General features: G+C 37.3%; 1 protein-coding gene across 2 annotated transcripts in view; it reads left to right on the top strand.

Moving 5' to 3' along the window:
* The window catches only part of LOC134531744 (5'-AMP-activated protein kinase subunit gamma-2), an 810,162-nt gene extending 794,256 nt beyond the window's left edge, over positions 1 to 15,906 (top strand). For both annotated transcript variants that reach the window (XM_063367618.1, XM_063367616.1), the window contains exons 10-15: positions 1,734 to 1,886; positions 3,601 to 3,776; positions 6,925 to 7,128; positions 8,413 to 8,559; positions 13,167 to 13,260; positions 14,974 to 15,906. In XM_063367618.1, the coding sequence (XP_063223688.1) occupies positions 1,734 to 1,886; positions 3,601 to 3,776; positions 6,925 to 7,128; positions 8,413 to 8,559; positions 13,167 to 13,260; positions 14,974 to 15,227 (1,028 nt within the window). In that variant the 3' untranslated portion in view covers positions 15,228 to 15,906. The remainder of the gene's footprint in view (positions 1 to 1,733; positions 1,887 to 3,600; positions 3,777 to 6,924; positions 7,129 to 8,412; positions 8,560 to 13,166; positions 13,261 to 14,973) is intronic.
* Positions 15,907 to 18,013: the final 2,107 nt, after the last annotated feature.

Here is an 18,013-nt window from a genome sequence, read left to right as displayed (position 1 = left end):
GCAGTATTCTGTTTTTCCCCAGGCATGATTATGGCCTGAAGTGAGGCCTGATGTGTACACACCCACATACTGTCTTGTGACTGTGATGTGTTGTGATGGCTTGCATTTGGAAGACCAAGTGCCTGAAGAGAGCTCTCCTGCAGACTTGTGACGGTGCAGTATTCTGTTTTTCCCCAGGCATGATTATGGCCTGAAGTGAGGCCTGATGTGTACACACCCACATACTGTCTTGTGACTGTGATGTGTTGTGATGGCTTGCATTTGGAAGACCAAGTGCCTGAAGAGAGCTCTCCTGCAGACTTGTGACGGTGCAGTATTCTGTTTTTCCCCAGGCATGATTATGGCCTGAAGTGAGGCCTGATGTGTACACACCCACATACTGTCTTGTGACTGTGATGTGTTGTGATGGCTTGCATTTGGAAGACCAAGTGCCTGAAGAGAGCTCTCCTGCAGACTTGTGACGGTGCAGTATTCTGTTTTTCCCCAGGCATGATTATGGCCTGAAGTGAGGCCTGATGTGTACACACCCACATACTGTCTTGTGACTGTGATGTGTTGTGATGGCTTGCATTTGGAAGACCAAGTGCCTGAAGAGAGCTCTCCTGCAGACTTGTGACGGTGCAGTATTCTGTTTTTCCCCAGGCATGATTATGGCCTGAAGTGAGGCCTGATGTGTACACACCCACATACTGTCTTGTGACTGTGATGTGTTGTGATGGCTTGCATTTGGAAGACCAAGTGCCTGAAGAGAGCTCTCCTGCAGACTTGTGACGGTGCAGTATTCTGTTTTTCCCCAGGCATGATTATGGCCTGAAGTGAGGCCTGATGTGTACACACCCACATACTGTCTTGTGACTGTGATGTGTTGTGATGGCTTGCATTTGGAAGACCAAGTGCCTGAAGAGAGCTCTCCTGCAGACTTGTGACGGTGCAGTATTCTGTTTTTCCCCAGGCATGATTATGGCCTGAAGTGAGGCCTGATGTGTACACACCCACATACTGTCTTGTGACTGTGATGTGTTGTGATGGCTTGCATTTGGAAGACCAAGTGCCTGAAGAGAGCCCTCCTGCAGACTTGTGACGGTGCAGTATTCTGTTTTTCCCCAGGCATGATTATGGCCTGAAGTGAGGCCTGATGTGTACACACCCACATACTGTCTTGTGACTGTGATGTGTTGTGATGGCTTGCATTTGGAAGACCAAGTGCCTGAAGAGAGCTCTCCTGCAGACTTGTGACGGTGCAGTATTCTGTTTTTCCCCAGGCATGATTATGGCCTGAAGTGAGGCCTGATGTGTACACACCCACATACTGTCTTGTGACTGTGATGTGTTGTGATGGCTTGCATGTGGAAGACCAAGTGCCTGAAGAGAGCTCTCCTGCAGACTTGTGACGGTGCAGTATTCTGTTTTTCCCCAGGCATGATTATGGCCTGAAGTGAGGCCTGATGTGTACACACCCACATACTGTCTTGTGACTGTGATGTGTTGTGATGGCTTGCATGTGGAAGACCAAGTGCCTGAAGAGAGCCCTCCTGCAGACTCGTGACGGTGAAGTATTTTTTTTTCCCCAGGCATGAGTATGGCCTGAAGTGAGGCCTGATGATGTGTACACATCCACATACTGTCTTGTGACTGTGATGTGTTGTGATGGCTTGCATGTGGAAGACCAAGTGCCTGAAGAGCGCCCTCCTGCTGACTTGTGACGGTGGCGAGGTGTTGTGTTTGTCCTCCAGGTGTGAGAGCAGCGCCGCTGTGGGACAGCGCTCAGCAGAGCTTCGTGGGAATGCTCACCATCACGGACTTCATCAAGATACTGCAGATGTACTACACCTCTCCGTCCGTCAAGATGGATGAGCTGGAGGAGCACAAGCTGGACACGTGGAGAAGTGAGTCCGTGTTCACGCTCTCCCAGCTGGGAGTGTTACTTTTTTCCTACAACTTCAATTTTAATTTTTTTTTTTTTGCAGTGAATGTATGCAGCGTTTCCAGCATAATTGCCGGGCACAGCTTCGAATTCTTGGGTTTATTTTGGTGGGAAAAGGGGGGGCGGGTGGCGAATTACTGTTGGCTGTTGGATGCTATGGGATACTTCAAAATTAAATTAGGAGCCTGAAATTTTGGAAAAATATTACCTCATTAAAAAGTACTTGTTAGTATATTGAAAGTCATTTATCAAAACCAAAAAGGTGATTAAATTCTATCTCTGTAATTTATTTCTTATGGTGTTTATTGGAGGGAGTGAGAGGAGGTGAGAGTCTTGATAACCCCCCATCGCGCCTCCTATAGGACCACTACTGTTTCAGTATCAGAGAAAACAGCAAAAACTAATACTTAGAATAGTTAGGGAATTACGGATTACGGGAAATTTGGGTAACATTCAGGGAAATACATGTTAGGTCAGGGAATTTAAATTAACTGGGTTTGCTAAAGGTACAGAGCTTGTCACTAACCCATGAACTGTACATTGTATATCAGTCTTTTTTTTTTATTGCAATGCTTGTGTGCTGAACATGTTTTTGGAATGTGAGGCAGATTTCTGTCTGCTTTGTTGCCTCGGGAGTGTTTGGTGTGAAAATCAACATTTTGTACATAGTTTCCAGGCTTTTTATTTACTGCGTAAATAGTTTTGTCATGACATTGAAGGATGTGTGTCTTTGCCAATGTTAGGAAGTAGCGTGAAAATTTGTGTTGGTTGTTTTATACAGAAATATTACATATTTTTGTCAGCATATAATTGTTAAATACTTGGAGAAGTCGAGGAAACTCTTTTTGTGGGTTTTACTGGGCACACTGTTATCTTCCTCAGCTTAGATACTACCTAGTTATAACTTCATACTTACTGGTCTGAGACCGCCCAGGAGAAAATAACTTAATTATTTCACAAGGGGCAACTACAGTGGCCATAATCATTACGCTATCCCATTAGTGGTAACACCAACAGGTGTCTGAAGCTGGGCCCTATGCAATGTCAAGCTATACAGGGCAATAGGAAAGCTAGAGTGCACTCTGTGGATTTATATTTAAATAATTTAGCTTTTAAGGGGTTCGCATAAACAGGGGTGTATGTGTGTTAGTGAGGCAGAATGATTGGTGTGATGCTCAATGGTGCTTTTAACACAGTATCAGCTCTAAGCACATGGCTGTGTACTGGCGCACAGTCTTTTCGTCATGCATAGAGAAACTATGATATTTGAGCGGTAACCATAACATCATATGGCGAAAAATAAAGATGCAGGTGTAATTTAAGTCCCATAAGTGTTTTCAAAAATCTGTACTAGTTGATTCACCTAAAAATTTCTCTGAGAACACATGTTTTAGCCATTTTCATTATTCTAAAATTAATCTGGAAACAAAAATATTTTCTATGTAATTTGGGTAGCAAATCAAGCATATTTTTAAAGGGTTCACGAATGTTTATGTAACTGAATGTTTTTTAAATTCAAGTCATTATTCAGAATTATTTATGTTTGTCATTTACCAAAATTTTGTTTTAATTGTGTTTTTTAAATGTTAAAAGAAGTTGTAGTAATTAGTATTTTTTTTTAAGTGTATATAGTGTCTGAAACCTTTTTTGCATAATTGTTTTGCATTTTTCTCCAGATGTACTGAAGCAAGTGAAACCTCTAGTCAGCATCAGTCCGGATGAATCGCTGTATGATGCGATCAGGACTCTGATACACAACAGGATCCACAGGTTACCTGTCATTGATCCAGAAACTGGCAACGTGCTGTACATTCTCACACACAAACGAATTCTCAGGTTTCTTTTCCTATATGTAAGTATTGCTAGTGTTGGCTTTATATTACTCATGTGCTGTACTAAACATGAATCATGCTTGATTGCCCGACCTGTCAGTTCAGTGTTCATAGCTTCTGGCTGGTGAGCTAAAGGTCCCGGTTTGATCCCAGGTTAATAGAACCTAACTATTTATTTGACTTTAACCAACAAAAATAAGTTACTTGAATTCAGATTATGATAACTCATTTCTCAACTATTCCTGGCTTCTAGGTTCATACCACATCTGTTGATTGCTTTGTGATTTTCTCTCCAAGAATGTTTGGTTGAAATGGAAATGTAAAACTAACAAGCCATACACACATTATCACTCCCATAAATTTAAGTTCCTTCATTCCATATATGTTGTAATGACACTGAAAATTATACTACACAGATGGGGTTGTATGTTAACGCACTTCCCCTGTATGTAAGCTAATATGATGGCTTAGCTCTGTATTTTGGAAGCTTAAACAAATTTATGTCTCATGTGTACATCTACTGCTGAAGAACACACACACCACTCAGGAGGGTAACGGAACTCTTTTTCTGTAAAAAAAAATTACAATTTTTACCCAGAAATTGTAGAATTATTTTTTTTTTGGGGGGGGGGGGGGGCGAGAGAGTGAAATATGGTTCTTGTTGACAAATTTTAATCTCTCAAAGCATTTCAGGAGTATTTATAAGTTGAGTGTATTTACGAGTGAGGTACTGTATGTTAAAATGTAGAACTCTTTATTCTGGAAGGCCCGGGTTCGAATCCTGGTCCATTTTTTGGTCTTGATTTTATTGTTTCCTTGATTTCCTGAAAACTCTCCGGGCAAACACTCAAGTGGTGTCCTTCTCCAGTTGGGATTGTGTTTTTGAGTTTCATCATCATTAACAACTGCTTCCAGGCTGGGGCTGAGTCAGAAAAGTAAAATGCCTCCATCTGCTGTAACTCCACCATTCCTCCTCTTTCTTTCACTATGTTCCATTCTTCTTCTCTCCTCTGCACTCCTCTATCTGCTCTTCCCACCTCCACCTTCATTTTCCTGGAGGCTGTCTTCCTGTGTATTTTTAACACCTTCATTTTCCTAAGCAGTCTCTCTTTTACCATTCTCTGCAATGGACATACCATATGTGTGCCCAGGTAGGCGGGCGGTCTTTAAAATAACATGATCTTCTTTGCTATTTTACCAGAAAAAAATAAACAGTTTGAAAGTGGTGAGGGAAAACACTGAAAGACACAATATCAACGAGACCCCAACGAACCAGATGCTAACACTTGCTTCAGGGGCAGTAGTTAAAAAGCATATGCAACTGTTGTTTTCTATTGTGTTATATAGATTCATGCATAGCAGCCACGCACATTTAACGATTTGAAGTGGTACCTTTTTAATGCAAAACCTGCTATTACAAAAATATTATTATATAAATTATATAAATATGGATGAATGTATGTACTTGGCTAAAATAAGATCAGATGCTTATATACATAATTGCTGTCCCCACTACTTTGTTGAAGTAATAGTTGTTGTGTGATATATGCGAACAAAAGCTATGCATTATTGTGATTATAAAAGTGCTTAATGTTTATTTGTGACAAATATTTTAAGTAGCTAGATTTCGTTAAAACCCACTCAATAGTTTTTGCACAATTCTGAAATGAATTAACAGAAAATTTTTTTAACAATTGTGGTTTTAGCCAAATCTGCCATCATTTTCAAAAATATATTCATTGTACAGTCTGCTACAGTTTTACTACATTTATAGAGGGAATAAAAATAATACTTAAAAAGTAGGCCAAACAATAAATAGCTGTTAATGATAAGTACCTACCTTTTGATGTTTCTCTGTCACAAAAAATTAAAATGACAAATAGTTTGCTAGTAATCTTAGTCAAGTCCTGTACTCCTGCTATTGTTTGCACCGTCTCATTCCTGATCCTGTCTTGCCTCGCAACTGCCAACAAACTCCTCATAAACTTCATTCCTATTGTTCTGATCTCCCCAGCATCACTCTTATCTGCAGCCCAAGTCTGTTCTCTATGACTGACTATGTGCACATAGTAAGTTTGAGTCTATCCATCTTTAATGAACCATTGTCATCAAAGGTGTAAAACCAGAATAATTAAAAACAGTGTGCACTGCTGTACATCTAAGAGAAGTGGTATACAGTGGTATACAGAGTGGTATTACTAAGGGAATATTGTTATGCTCAATGTATGGAGTGTGTGTGCGCGTGCGCGCGTGTATGTGTATGTGTGTGTGTGTGTATATGTGTGTGTGTGTGTGTGTATATATATATATATATATATATATATATATATATATATAGAGAGAGAGAGAGAGAGAGAGAGATAGAGAGAGAGAGAGAGAGAGCTCATACTCGATGGGAACGTCAAGGATGTCGTTAAATTTCTACAATTGAAAAAAAGAAATTACATTACAGGTGATTTGTTTGGTGAGGAAGGGGGAGGGAAAAATTGACCTAACTGATGATGATTATCAAGCCAGCCTTCCACGTAGGCAATAAGGATAGGGGCTTGTAGGTCAGAATTCAGATATTAGCTGGTGAAAAAAAAAAATGTGAATGGTGTTGTTCGTGATGATTGGGTTTCTTCTTTTCATCCTGAACTGCTGTTTGGCATTGCTCCATTTTGGGGTGTCATTTCATGTGTCGTATCCAGGCATGTCTGAAGACTAAGGATTCCATATTCTAAAACCAATAATTTAGTATTTTCTTTTCATTTTTTCTATTCATGGAAATTGATAGTTTATTTATAATAGTACTACCTATATTGCAGTTGTGGTTTGCTCAGATATTAACATTGTATTACAGTAGAAACTGACAGGACAAATCTATTTTTAAGTTAAAAATAGATTACAAGATTAGGGTTTAAAGATGTATCATTATATAATGTTAGAATGAATTGTGAAGGACTGTACACTCAAACAAGATTAGACTTTATTTTTGTGATTTATTTTGTTTTTACATGATTTGACACACTTACTGGTTCTGATATGCAAATTACTTGCAACAAAATGAAATATTTTTTTTTATTTACTCCAACAAACAAGAAGAGAATTGTATGTAATACTTCAATACATGTTCAGTATTATGAAATAGCAATATAAACACTGCATTTTTTTTTTCCATTTTATTAGATTAACGACTTGCCAAAACCAAGCTACATGAACAAAACCTTACGTGAACTGCACATAGGCACGTACAATGACATAGAAACCGCGTTCGAAGATACCTCAATCATCTTGGCCTTGAAGAAATTTGTGGAGAGGAGAGTTTCAGCTCTGCCCATTGTGGACAACGAGGGACGTCTTGTGGACATATATGCCAAATTTGACGTTATTGTAAGTAAATGCATCAAGGTAGACAGTAATTTATTCTTTTTTTGTTAACAAAATATTTAATATTTTTGAGTTATAATGGTGATGATACCCAGAAGAGCTTGTTTTTCAATCTTCATTGTAACTTCCATTACTGATTTTAGTTAAAAAAAAGTTATAATTTACCAATACTAGGCTTTTTCATTATTGTTCCTATCAGGCAAATGCTATTCAAAACAGGGACGATCATACCATGATCATACTTTTTTTTTTAATTATTAGTGTGAAGATAAATTTCATGTGCATTATGACCTTTGATTATTAGTTTCTCTCTAGATTTATATATTTTTTAAAACTAGCCAAAATACCTGGTGTTGCTAGGACTTGAAACATCGGGCTCTTTGGCAAATATTTACAAATACATTGCAAATAGCCGTTGCCATGGAGACAAAGAAAGCATTGTTAAATTTTATAGAACTCAAAAGGTTGAAAAACATGAAATTTTATTTTCTAAAGCCTCAGCAACCTTCCTTATAAACAGATTTTCATAAAAACCATTCTTATTGGATGTCTTTGTAGCAAAAGGAATATAATTGCCAAATTTGAAGTCTGTAGGTGTTATAGTTTTGGAGAAATAGTGGTGTGTCAATGAGTAGTAGTGTTTATGTGTGTGTGTTTTTTTTAATCATTTTTACAAAAAAAAACCTTTATTAGTCATTCCTGTAAAGATTGGCCAGCTAAGATATGGTGCACATCACCCTTGATATTTCGGGAGATAAAATTTAGCATGACCTGTGACTTGTATATTTTTTTGATTCTAATTGAGGAGTTTTTTTTTACTGGGGCATTCCAAAATAAACCATTTGTTTGGTTTTTGTTTTGTGGCATACAAACATTATTTATTATGGTGTCTAGTTTTTATGATATAAGAAATTACAATTTGTTACTGAATAATATTACTACCTATCTTGTATTTTATGTGTGTCGGCTCTAGTGTTTTTCTTCTGTTTTTCTTAATGTACCTACTTGGGGAAGTTAATCTGGAGTAGTAGCTTTGTCTACATCTACTAAAGAATTCAAGTACTATAAGTAACAAACATGGACTTTACTGTGAACAGATTGTTTTTCTCTGGTTACACCCCCCCCCCCCCCTTTTTTTTTTTCCTTCTCCATTATTTATTCTATCACAGATCTTTCATAATCTCATTACCCATTATTCTCTACAATGATTTCAATGTCTATGATATTCTAAGATATAATTTATTCGATAATTATAGTAATAACTAAATTAATTTTTTTTGTTTAAAGAATTTAGCAGCTGAGAAAACCTATAATAACCTGGATGTTTCATTGAAGAAAGCCAATGAGCATCGAAACGAGTGGTTTGAAGGCGTTCAGAAGTGCAAAATGGACGAGACTTTGCAGGCTGTGATGGATAAGATAGTGAGGGCGGAGGTAATGTTTTACTGTTATTTTGAAGTGTATCTTTTTTAACTTTTTGTTTATTATAGTCCAATTTAGTGAACCTGAAAAATGGTTTTGTTGAAAATAGTATGGACAAAATAAGAACACATTGTAAACTCAGGGAATACTTTGTAGTAGCCTACTTGGTTATTTTATTACTTGCTTCTTTAGATGATGATTATCTACTTGAAAACTATTCAAGAATTATGATCGGTGGATTTTCAGAAAAATCTTCTTAAGTTGAGTGTTTTAAATTATTTTTTATTGAGAATTTCAATTTTCTTACATAATCTTAATAGTAAATTAGGGACATTAATAAAATTTCATTTTAATTGCCACCCCATAAAACTGAAGTTAACGATTAAAAGTTTCATAGCAAATGTCATGTCATCATCTGAATAATTGAATTTGAGTTATATGACTTAGATATAAGGTGATAAGGACTAATGCACAGAAAAGCATCACCATAATCAGTCCTAAGTTTAGCCCACTAGCAATCAAAAATTCTCCAGTCAGACTACACTGTTAACATTAAACTGAATCACTAGCAAACTATTAGTCATTTTTATTGTTTGTAACAAAGGAATGTCATTAATTAACTTCATATGTAAAAGGTTTGTATCAGTAACCACTACTGCACAAGGTATTAAATTGGTTTTGCTCATTTTTAAATTTTTTTTTTTTTTTTTGTATTCTATCTAAACCTTTATACATAATTGTTATGAATGCAGACAGGACTGTGACGCGCGCCAGGTTCGGAGCTGGCTGGCGGCCCAGCAGGGCCACTAACGTTATGTGCCATCCACCGATGTAAGACATGCCACAGGTGCCTGGCCGAATTACAAGGGTCCTCGCTGCCCCCTATCCTCTCCTTCCACTCCCCTTGCACCATCCCGCCCTCAGGCCATTGTCAACGACCCTTTTAGTGGCCTGGGAATTCTGTGGGTTTCCCGAGGCTGCCGCGTGAAGTGGCGCGAATAAACACCGCCTTTCCGGACGTTTTGGGCGTCGGGGTTGGCCCAAGGTGTCACGACACTACCAACCCTTCCAGTCGGTTCTAGCAAGTTTACTAAGCGTAATAAAGCAGTGACGCTGGCCTCCGCTGAGTTCAGAGCGAGTTCCGAGCGAAGAGCGGAGCAGCGGAAAGTGTCTCCCCCTCGGGGAGTGATACTGGCGATATGCATGTGATCAGCGAGATGTGAAGAGGGCAAGTGGCCCTTGGTGAACGAACGAACCGGACCTATCGGGAGGCGATACCTGCGAGTGAAGGCCTGGCGAGCCAGTTCTTGTGTGACCAGCGATAGTTGGGGACTGTGCTGCGGCGCGGCGTGGGTGAGAGTGCGAAGGAAGCGGACAGAGGCTGACTCAAGAGCGAGGCATTGTCGAGCCAAGCTCCAGTGGAAAGTGTTAATGTTTCAATGACCAGTGTAAGACTTAATTGTTGTGGACAGAAATATTGAGTGTAGTAATTAAATTTATGGTGTAGACATTTGTAATAAATAAAACTGAACCATTTAATTGGGCTAAACCTTACGAACCCAGTTTTCTCCCCACATTATACTCATAACAATATAGTAAAATTGTAGCAGACTGTACAATGAATATATTTTCAAAATGGTGGCAGATTTGGTTATAAGAAGATATACAGAGATGAAAAATTTTTATTAAAGTTTTTGTCTGTCAATTTATTACAGCTTCATGCCAAAACTTTTGACTGGATTTTAATGAAATTTCAACTTGTTAAAATTTTAGTCATGAAGAAACATTGACCTTTTTAATCATAATAATTATTACATTGTTTCTGCTTGATGAAAGCTTTTTTTTTTTTTGTTTTTGCACAGATCATGCTAAAACTATTACACGAACAAAGTGGTGGGGACAGCAATAATTAGAGACAAGATTTTATGGTTTTATTTTTTATCCAATTTGGTTTTTAAAACAGAATATCTCAGTGTTATTGTTTTTGTTTTCATAAATACAGTAATACTACTCTAAAATAGTGTATTAGTATGCTGCATTTTTATGATAAAATAATTTCTAATACATTTATCTAATACAGATATATTCTGAACATTAAAAATAAATTGGCAAGCATTTTTGCTATGCAATTTGGTACATTTTTTGTGTAGAAATGATGACATTTCTTTAAATTTCAAACAATAAAAGATTTTTTTTTTTGTGATTTGAATTAAGTTTTGCTTAAATGCTGCTTAATTCCAAGGTATAACTTACATTTCAGTGCTGTTATGTGTGTTAATTTGCGGTTTTGTGTTATGCTGTGTATTGAAATTCTTTCTTTGTTATTTTGGTTTTATCACAATTCACCATATAGTCTTGTCCCTAGCAATAATATATAAGCATTTGATCTTTTTTAATGCAAGTACATAAAATCATCTATATTTAATGGGTCTGGGAAAGTATGTACTTAGTCTACATGATGATTTTTTTTTGTAGTTGCAAGTTTTTCATTAAAGATGTATCACCTCACATCATCCATCAACCTACATAAACTACAATCACAGTAGTTTTTTTAACTACTGCTCCTGAAGTGAACATTAGCATCTGAGTTGTTAAAAGTCTTGTTGCTATTGTGTCTCGCAGTGTATCCCTCGCCACCTTCATGCTGTTGTTTAATTTGTGGTATAATGCCAAAGAAGATCAAAAGTTTATTTTTAAGACTTGGTGTTAAATTCAAGTGTAGTGGTGTGTTTTTTAGTTCAATGTTGGTGTGGCAGATTTCAGAAGCAGTCTTTTATACCTTGAGCTCCAGACACATGAAAACCACCACAGGGTAGTCACCGTCTAGGTCAGGTCCACGTGATACAACAAGCCACAGCGCTGTGCTTGAGAAAGGCCACATCTGGGGAAGTGTTACCTGTATGAGGGTCGGTGGATAAATAAAACAAAAAATTACCAGCATAACCTTTAATTAAAGATAGTAGTGTTCTGGAGCATTCTGGAAAAAAAAAGGGGGGGGGGGGTACGTTTGCCCGGTCATGGCCTTACTGTCACCACGCCACATGGTGATGCCACACCTCCGTAAGAGTCTAATGCACATGAATCAGTGCAGACCCCCACCTATCTTTACTTTAAGATAACTACACCCTTGCTGCAACACCCATAACACCTGGGCAGTAAAGTACATGTCAATACATTATTACTACTACTATTACATAGGTACAGATACTTACTGAAACTTATATTTTACTAGCTGCAGTACCCAGTGTTGCCCAGGCTGAACACAGGGTGATATATTGTCCATGAGCCAAAGCAAAATGGATAGTGCTATGTGACAGTGATAGAGAAATTACACTCAATTTCTGTTTGTATGTCTATAACCTATGATTTTCTATTCACCCTTGGTGATCAGTTGAATGGTTTAGAATGATGGAAGAAGGATGTATATAATTTGGCTTGTCCCATTTTATGGCTTAAGGATATATTAGGCATATATCTGAGTTGAATACTGTTTAAACTTAAAGCCTAAAAGCCTAAAAGTATTTCTGATTTTAAGTTTGTGCAGTAAAAGTATTACTCTGTAGATATTAAAGTATATAAAAATCAGTGGTTGATTTTGTAAATGGCCTTAGCCATTTTGGTATATTCTGGGTGAGATTAACTGTTCACCAATTGAAATTATATTATAACATTTTTGGCTGCCTGAACCTATATTGGTGAACGAGCAAGCTTTCATCAGAAATTTAGTCAGCAATATTTTAAAATCTAAATCCAGAGGTAAAGTACTGGGATTGAAAGCCCTCTGCTTCTAAACAACTGAGCATCAAATTTTCATAATTCTTTTTGTTTGATCCTTGAGAATTAAGAACTGTTATCAAGGGCTTAATGTTAATTAAATTAATTAATGAACAATATCACCAACTTTTGAAATTTTAAAATACAGAGCACCAGCATAAGTTAGCGCTAGAGAATCAATATTTTCTTGATTTTATTAACATAAAAAGTATTGTTTTCTAACAGACAAGAATATATATTATTAATTTGAATACTTGTAAGCCTATTTAAGATAAGTGTACTTAAAATACTTTTTGTTTGTTTTTGTTGTTCAGAAAAATAGAGTATAGTAAAAGCCATAGAGTTGTCAGATCTTTGGATATTTAATACTGAGTCTTATAAAGTTAATAATACAAAATACAACCAAAGGTAATGAATGTGACTCGACTCACATTATTTATATACTAAATAACTGTATTTCTCACACTGACAACATACCTACACTACATAATAGTCCAAAGATATTCTGATAAATACACAAAGCTAGATAGATAAGGTACAACACCACTACTTCGCTTCAAATACTTTAACACTTATTTTCATATTTACTTAGCAGATGTAGGTTTTTCCTTGGCCTGTTAAGAGATGGCTAAAATAGTCCTCAACAAGTTCAAAATTCTGATCAATTGGAAATCTAGAGGGTTGCTAACCATACAAATGCTGTCTGTACAGTTTTCTTAATAGTTGTGAGTGTAAATCTATCTAGTGTTAGGTGTTATCATGTTTAACATAATTACAATAAGGTTTTAATGTTGATTTTAGGCAATTGTATTATATTAAAAGTATTTATTCTGTTTTTTTTCCAGGTCCATAGGTTAGTGGTGGTTGACGAGGACGACAAAGTCATAGGAATCATCTCACTCTCTGATTTACTACTGTACCTGGTTTTAAGGCCATGTGGTAAGTACACAGCTGTAGAGACGAAAGTATAACGTAAAGTCCGAATAGAGTATGATGTATGGAGAATTAATATTTTGAATGGCATTTGTTTTAGACATTGAAAAAGTTGCCATGAATTTACTTACACTGAATATTATTGCAACTTGTAAATTATTGCTAGGTCATTCACATGACAATTTCAGAGAATTTTAGACCTCTAGTTTAAGTTTCCTACTCTGTGCATGAATGTTGGTGGTTGGTACTTGATGACTCATTATCAAGTGTGGTTGGTGCAAGCATTAGACTAAGCAAAGTTATAGGACTATAATACTTAAAACTGCAATAATTACATCTATTTTCCTAACTATATTGTGTTGGTTGCTAGTTCATGTGCTTAACTTTTAAATGTCTGTGCCAGGTGTGTCACCTGCTTCCTGAGAAGCGTTTGAACTTTAAAGGCACACTGCGCTGCTTTCACGTGTTCTCTTAGCCATTGGAGTGTTGCCTGGATGCTCATGAATTTCAAATTTGTATGTTACCATTGGTGCTTGTAATTTTGCAGGGTTGTGTTTCCAGACATACTTTTCTTAGCAAATGCTTGCTTGCTTGCTTGCTTGCTTGCTTGCTTGCTTGCTTGCTTGCTTGCTTTGGCATTTTCTGCCACCCATTATATTTATGCCCAGCTATTTCTGAAATATACCTGTTTGTTTATAAAAAAAAATATTAACCTGTGATATAAAAGAGTAGTAAGAATATTTTATTAACAGTTCATGAAATAGTTCTGACATTGGTTCACCAGGAATTTGTTATCACTGGGTATGTGATCTTTGAATGATTATTTCAATGAGAAGGATTGATTTAAATAATTATTTTTAGACATGCACCATTGCTAGTTTACACTGTATATTACAGAGAAAGCCCGAAGATAAAACAAAGAAATGTGAATACACATACACACAGAAAACAAGTCAAAATCAGCCAATGTCATATGTTAAATGTAAAGACAGCACAGAGAATTCCGGGGAAGCAATTAGTCGGAACAATATCACAGCATCGACTCAACAGTGGCTTGACGAAAACTAAACAGTTGCAACAAAAGCGGTGAATAAAGATAAAAACAAAATCTCGGACAAAACATAGAAAACACCGTGACACATGTGCAAACCCAGCAATGAAATTAAACAGGTATTCTGATAACATGAGGAAAGACAGCACAGACGGAACACAGTAGGCTTGCCAGGATAAAACAATTGCGGCGTTTTGAGAACTGAGATCTGTTCCCATCCATCCATCCATCCATACATACAGTGCAAACTAGCAATGGTGTTTGTCCGTAATAATGATCTAAACCAGGTTATGTGGTCCAGTGGCGTAGACAGGATTTGTGTATGGGGGGGTGTTAAGAAAAAATGCCCCCCACCCGTATTAAAGCGGGGGGGGGGGGGGGGGGGGGGGTCCTCCCCTGGGGAAATTTTGGATTTTAAGGTGTAAAATAGTGCTGTTTTAGCAGTTTTTCGGTATTTAAATTTAAATATTGTAATGGTAAAAATTTTATTAATTTTTTAATGAAATTTGTTTGAGTGATGAATAAGAAATTAATTAAAGATTTGGTGCTGGGGGGGGGGGGGGGTGTTGAACAACTAACCCCCCCTCCCTGGCTACGCCCCTGATGTGGTCTGGTAGCGACTCAAAGCTTAAGGAAGTGTGTGTGTGTGTGTGTATGTGTGCGCGCAGGTGAGGAAGGCAGTCCCGAAGGCTGCACGTCCCTCAGGCAGCAGGACACGGCCAGCCTGCACCACCAGTCCTCCGATACCTCCACCATCCCCGAGGAGGACGCCAGCGACGGCGAGGCAGAGAGCACCACCACCGTCGCCTCCGCCTCGCCCCCGCCCTCCCCCTCCTGCCCGGACCGCCTCGACTCGTCCGCGGCCCACCGCGCGGGTCTGGGCGCCGGCTGGCGGGAGGTCACCGTGTCCGGGGGCGAGTGACGGGCTGCCTCCCGGCCCCCGCCGACACCTCTCCTTCTCTCCGGTCAGCCGACTGGGGGGGGACTGCTTGCCCTGCCCGCTACGCGACAGGCAGTGTTTTGATTTTTGCGTCGGCTGCTTTGCACGCATGGCTGTTGTTTTACGTGAGATGTTAAGTTGGTAGCGAGCGAGGGGAATGAAGATGATGATGATTTTCATGATGATGATGATGATGATGATGATGCTAGTGATTTCTTGTTGGTTTCCACGTTCGTGAGTAAACACTTGTCGTGGAGAAAAAAAAGTAACGAAGAAGGGAAGATGAGAAGTTGTTCATGTTTTGTAGGTCCTGTAGACATAACTATTTAAGAGAAATTAATAGCTGAGGTAGTTTTTTATTACATTATTTAATGTGGCTTCTTTTAAAAAAAAAATCTTAATTCTAAAAATGTTAGACGAATAAGAGGTGCTATTATGAATTTATAAAAACTGAAATTTTTTTGTGTGACATGTAGAAAGTCACTCCTCTTTGAGTTAATCTGTGATGTGAAAATATTTTAGTACAAAGTGTGATGATACTTGAAGAAGGTAATATGAAAGTTGAAGTGATGGAGGCACGTTGTTGTATAGTGTGATTGTGTTGTAATGAAACCTACCAGTATAGTTGTAGTAACTAATGATTCAGAAAAGAACTACCAAACTTTGACTTTATTTATTTCATCCTGTATATCATCCTTAATTCCTGTTGTATACATGAGCAGCTAAACAATAACAGGAAAATGATCTCTTACAATTCGTTCCTTCTGGGAGCAATAAATAATTTCCTTTAAAATCAGTCTTATTTATAAGAAGTATAAAAATAATAAATTTTAAAAATAATGCCAGTCATAATATTGTTGGGAAAAATTTTTATGTAACAAATATACTTAAGTTTAAACTAAAGCTTGCATTTCTGTATTTACGCACATGATTTGATATGGCGCAAAAATATTTTTAACTGTGTAAAAAGAGTAATTTTCTTATGTGTGATAGGTATTTGTTTTATGGAACAATAGTTAGAAGTAAAAATATATTTCTGTTCAAATAATGTTTCTATATGAATTGACCTTCCTGATTGAAAAATCTTAAAATTTAATATAAACTTACATAGTCTTCCATGTATGTGCACAAACCTACAGGAAATAATTTCTATCAGCAGTTTGTTAGTGGTTGCTAAGGAACAGTTGGAAAATTATAAGATAGCAAACATTGAAACTTGAAATACTACATACTTAACTATGCTATTGTGTTTACCATTCATGTACGGGATAAATGGTTATCTGCTGAATTTGGGTTCGGTGCATCAGTTCTGCAAACTAGAAATCTGACTTAAACATTCACTTAACTTCAACATCATTGCCATATTCAGTAATATTATTGTTAGTTTTTTCATCTCAAATTTCCACAGCATCCGTTATATTAAGGCAGTTGAGAAATCTGATCAGTTGTATCTGTGTCTGATTCCTGGCAATATTGAACCCAGATTTTTCACACGTGGAAAACATTGTGGGCATTACCGTGATCAGTGGGTTTTCTCTGGGAATTCCCATTCCCCTCACCTGTTCATTTAATGCTCCATTAGCATATTTTCACTTTTCATTGTGTCTAATGACCTAGCTGTCTATGAGACATTGAGCTCAATCCATCTATCATCCACCATTTATCACAAATATATGAAAGCCACCATATTAAACCCTACTAACATTGAAGGCAATCAGGGGTGAAGCATGGGTGGAAGGTTTGGAAGCAGTCCTTCTTGTAGTGAATTGTACTTCTCATCTAAAAGTACTATATTTCAATAGCCTGTAATAAGACTTCCTTACAAAAAAAATGCTGAATTTACTCAACCATAATATGCACATTTATGTAACATTTTGAGGTTAGAAAATGGGTTGCATTTTACAGTAAATTCACCAAATGTATTATACTCAGAGTTTTTGGGATTTAAAAATGGGATGTAGCTTATGGAGGATGTGATTGGACTCTTCAACAATTGTAATAATTGTAAGGGTCCCAACTGCTGACACCAAATATAATGGTGCCTAATTTCTGATGCAATTTGTAATGGCTGCCAAAATGTTCTTTCATGCAGTTTTAACATAACCAAAGTTCTGACACCACCAGTGTTAAACTGGACTAAAAGGGGAGGAGCAAAGGAGGATGCACGGTATGGATACGAGGGAAGGAGATGGGGGAAAGGTGAGGTTGCTGGGTTCGTGATCTTCGCACTTATCGTCTGCCTGTAAGGGAGTTAGTCATGGTGTCCTTCTATTAATGCACTGGACCTTCCTATTTATTCGTTGTCTGTGTATGCTCATCCCTGTACATGAAGTACATCTCTAGACTCTGCTCTGATGGTTGAACCTAAGACTAGGCCTGTGCGAAGCTTCGACTGAGGGAATTAATTTAAGCTCTTTTTAGTATTCAATTTTATTTTGCCAGGAAGCATTGGTTCTGATGCTAAGCTTCCCATCTGATGTGTAGCTTCGTTGTTGAAAAGCTTTAAAACAGTGAAAGCCTAAGATTCTCTCATGAAAATTTTTTTTTGTGTGTGTTGCTTAAACAAAGTTGGTTACTTAAAAAAATCAAAAGAAGCCACTCCATTTACTTGTATAAAGTGATCAATATGTACTTATAATTAAATAAAACATTAAAAATAACCATACATTATATATGTTATTTATAGGTCCCAATCAGTAAATCACGTAATCAGTTCAAACATTACAAGTGTACAGATTTTTGTTTTATTTCAATCCTTAATTTTATAA

Source organism: Bacillus rossius, chromosome 5 (genome assembly GCF_032445375.1).
Source record: "Bacillus rossius redtenbacheri isolate Brsri chromosome 5, Brsri_v3, whole genome shotgun sequence".
Lineage (NCBI taxonomy): Eukaryota > Metazoa > Arthropoda > Insecta > Phasmatodea > Bacillidae > Bacillus > Bacillus rossius.
This window is presented reverse-complemented; position numbering and strand designations above follow the sequence as displayed.